At 41.0% G+C, this 3,599-nt stretch overlaps 2 protein-coding genes across 2 annotated transcripts; both read right to left on the bottom strand.

The window, feature by feature from the left end:
* Positions 1-575: 575 nt before the first annotated feature.
* LOC145793860 (protein FAR1-RELATED SEQUENCE 5-like) lies at positions 576-1,463 on the bottom strand. Its single transcript, XM_082876741.1, has one exon. The coding sequence runs from the start codon at positions 1,461-1,463 to the stop codon at positions 576-578; it is 888 nt and encodes a 295-aa protein (XP_082732867.1).
* Positions 1,464-1,508: 45 nt separating this feature from the next.
* LOC145793861 (protein FAR-RED IMPAIRED RESPONSE 1-like) lies at positions 1,509-2,222 on the bottom strand. Its single transcript, XM_082876742.1, has 2 exons — positions 2,070-2,222; positions 1,509-1,997 (listed from the first exon to the last, which is right to left on the bottom strand). The coding sequence occupies exons 1-2, from the start codon at positions 2,220-2,222 to the stop codon at positions 1,509-1,511; spliced, it is 642 nt and encodes a 213-aa protein (XP_082732868.1).
* Between the last annotated feature and the right edge of the window lie 1,377 nt (positions 2,223-3,599).

Genomic DNA, 3,599 nt, shown 5'->3' on the forward strand with positions numbered 1-3,599 from the left:
ATACACAGACAACCCATATATATCTCACCTTCAATTAGTTTTCAAAATGACAAGTCACTGCAAACACAAATGACAACATCACTCTAAACAATATGGGAAATCACTGTTCCTGGCCTTGTACATAAGTAACGTTGTGCCATTTCGTGCCATTGTACGTAACCAATTATTTACACGTTACTTTCAGCAATCCATGCAAAATGAAAACTACATACATATCTACCCTGTTCTTCGCAATGATGTGTTTCCAATAGCTAGTACTGTCTACCTAATAAATTAAGGGAATAAGTAAATCATACAAATTATACAATTACCTGATTCACCTTATCAATTGTGGTTGAATCATTTTTGCACACTGTAGCTTCGACACTACCGTATTGGCCCACAGGCTATTTGGAATCAGGAGAAACATCGAAAAATAGTCGTCGTTGCTTAATGTGCGGTGTACTTGGATCCACCAACCCAGGTTTGCAGCGAATGGGCAATGACTCTGCATTGTACTCATGGTCGGTGATGTGGGCTGTATCTGCATCTAAGTTGCTGCCCACTGTTCGGCTAAACCGAATCTTAGGACACGTTCACTTTGTGTGCCTAATGCATTTGTAATTCCCACATTTTCTTGGTCTTCGACAGTTGGACGAGGCCCGTCCCGGGTTCCCTTTTGTCTTCATAAGATCAGGATCTTCTACTCTGAATTGTCGTGGGATTGAATGTTTCCTTTTGTATCCATCCCCATTGTTCAGATTCCTCTCATATAACTCCTCCATCCGGCTCGTCATCGGAAGACATGCATCCCGAGCCTCTGTGAAACCTTCTGTTGATTGTGAAGCATAGAAACACATTTCATTGTAGGAAGAACTCAATATCCCATACCAGGCCGTTTGTGTTGTAGTGCTATTAATTGAGGGTTGAGGCCATTGCTGGCCATCCTTGCTTGCAGCCCTTGTCCATCTATGCAGCACACAAGTTGGGGGAATTTGTGTTAAATTTTCAGCTTTCATAACACATATCATGTGACAACAAGGTAGCTCCAACGACTCAAACTTCATGCAAGAACATCTCATTGCAGCATCCATTGGATTGTGTGTTACTATCCATGATCTATCCTTCACCTTGTACTTATGAATATAGTAGCATTTCTGACCATCCGGCAAAGGGAACACGTCCTTCACATTCAACTTCCCCTCTTCTAAGATTTCATTGCGGAATATTCTAAATATATTTCGGGTGAATAGCTCAGCTCCATGTCTCTCCATATCTTGCAATGGAGTAATCAATACCAGAAAAGTGTTATTTGTTTCAACATCATCTCCAGCCTCGTTATACCTTATCCTTGCAAGAGCCCGATCATAGTGCCTAATAAATTCATATAGCTTCAATTTGTGTTGGAGGAAGGGATTGAAATAAGCATTCATACTCTCCGAGCGCTGAGTGCTCTTCATCCCAGCAAACAAATGTCCACGCATATATGCCTCAGCCCATATATGACGTTTCTCATATGTCTTCAACACCTAGCTGTTGGTTTGAAGTCCAAATTTTTCGACCATTCTCATCCAGCCATCCTCAAACTTTGCCTCATCCGTTTCCATGTCCATGCACTGCTTGAAAGCATGTGCAAAGCCACTTTTGTGAACATTTGAAATAGCATTTTTCCCAAGATGCCAATTACATAATCGATGTCTTACGTTCAGAAATACTCTTCTGTTTGCCTTTCGCATCGCCTTATCCCCATCTATCAGTACAGACACAGGTGCTTTATTGCCCATCGCCTCCATAAATGTTTCCAAAACCCATGTGTATGTATCAATTGTCTTATTAGCTAGCAAAGCACATGCAAATATGGTGGTCTCAAAATGGTTAGTCACACCAGCCAACATGACAAAAGGTTTCTTGTACGCATTGGTTCTGTAAGTTGAGTCAAATATCAACACATCACCAAACTTTGCGTAGTTAGCCCGCGATTTTGAATCCTCCCAGAGCAGATTTTGTAACTTGTTATCCTTACACACATCATACTTGTAAAAAAAAACGTACATCAACATCAAGTTTTGCACATAGGTAAACCAACACACCTTATTACCATCCTCAACTTCTACTCTACGTTCGGCTTGAATATGGTTGTGCAGATCCGTACGGATGAAACCAACATTCTCATAAGACCCGGATTGATTTACCATATAGTCCATGATTTGGCTAGTCTTCACACTGACGTTACGCATAGCCATTGCTTGAGCTTTGTCAACGCTGTTTAAACCGTGATGTGACCTCAGATACATCACACAGTGTTGTTTTGCCAATTCATGGTTGTGGTTTGCGACGAAGTGAGTCATAACATACTTTCCCCCTTCACCAGCATTTACCTCGTACTGTATGCGAAATTGGGCTTTGCAAGCTACTCTTGTTAGTGCCTTGGGAGCTCTACTCTTCTCAGCAACACGGTCCAAGTATTTTGGTAATCTCTGACCTTCCCTTGAACACAACCACAGCCTACTAACAACCTTTCCCTCTTTATTTGTGTTAAATCTGAATTTTCGTATACTAAATCCCTTGGCTTTAGCATACGCATTTTAGAAAGCTTCTCCATCTTCGACCGAATCAAATTTATGTTCCAGAATAGCACGTTCAACATCACCAACCATGTCATTGAGATGAGCATCGTCAACCATTTCTTGTTTCACATCAGCTCCGCCATCTTCAACGTTCATGTTGGTTGCTTCTTCATTGCTCAGACCAGCTTTGCAACCATGATAAGGTTCCGCCTGACTTTCATTGATCAAACGAATGTCATCTGCTTCATTTGGAATGTCATAATCATCACATTCCCTTTTAACTTCCGTTGGGGCCATATTGTACATGACATTAGTACAAACAATTACTTGGTGACCGAAAAATGTTAACACAAACACAAACATGACATTTTCACACGGTTTAATTGTTTGTGCAAACACAAACACTCGCTTGAGAAAGAGAAAGGTTAGTCGCCAATGGAGGGTTTCCGTTTGAGCGAAGCGTAGAGCGGTTGAAGTTAGGATGGGGGTTTAGTTGAGGGAAAATAGCTGAAGTGAAGAGGCCAGAGAGAGAGAGAGACAGAGAGAGGGAGACAGCTCCATACCTCATATCTAGTTGGAGAGAATGCCTTCACTTTAACAATGGAACCAATACAGCCATGTGGTTCCATTGTTGTTGGAAATCGCCCATTATACTATTCCCTATAGAGCTCTATCAATGGAACCCAGCAAGGGCTTCTCGTTGTTAATGGAAATCAAGGGCTACACTGGCTCAACCTTACACAGAGAGGAGAATAGAGAGAGATAGAGACAAAATAGAGAGAGTGAGTGGGATGCAATCATGAAAATACAAGCATTAACCGGTTGTCCCGGTTTCAACTTTTTCATGATTAAACAATTCAATAGTCTTGATCAATTATTGTAATCTAACGGCTAAAAATTGGGTTGCATATGGTGTGCAACCTTAAAGGGGTTGCACACTTAAACAGCGCCCTACTTTATATAGAAATTGTAAGAATCAATAAATAAAGTGATTAAATTGCACATCAACAACACCTATGTTTTCTCTTTTGAAGTGTTGTTGGCTGCAATTGA

Source organism: Camellia sinensis, chromosome 6 (assembly GCF_055761805.1).
Source record: "Camellia sinensis isolate YWXY chromosome 6, ASM5576180v1, whole genome shotgun sequence".
Classification (NCBI taxonomy): domain Eukaryota; kingdom Viridiplantae; phylum Streptophyta; class Magnoliopsida; order Ericales; family Theaceae; genus Camellia; species Camellia sinensis.

Bases quoted from the DNA above. Each gene is read 5' to 3' on its own strand.
- LOC145793860 (XM_082876741.1), bottom strand. From the start codon at position 1,463: ATGCGTGGACATTTGTTTGCTGGGATGAAGAGCACTCAGCGCTCGGAG.
- LOC145793861 (XM_082876742.1), bottom strand. From the start codon at position 2,222: ATGGCTATGCGTAACGTCAGTGTGAAGACTAGCCAAATCATGGACTAT. The intron at 1,998-2,069 runs GTGTGTTGGTTT...GATGTGTGTAAG, and splicing joins AAGTTGAGGATGGTAATAAG to GATAACAAGTTACAAAATCT.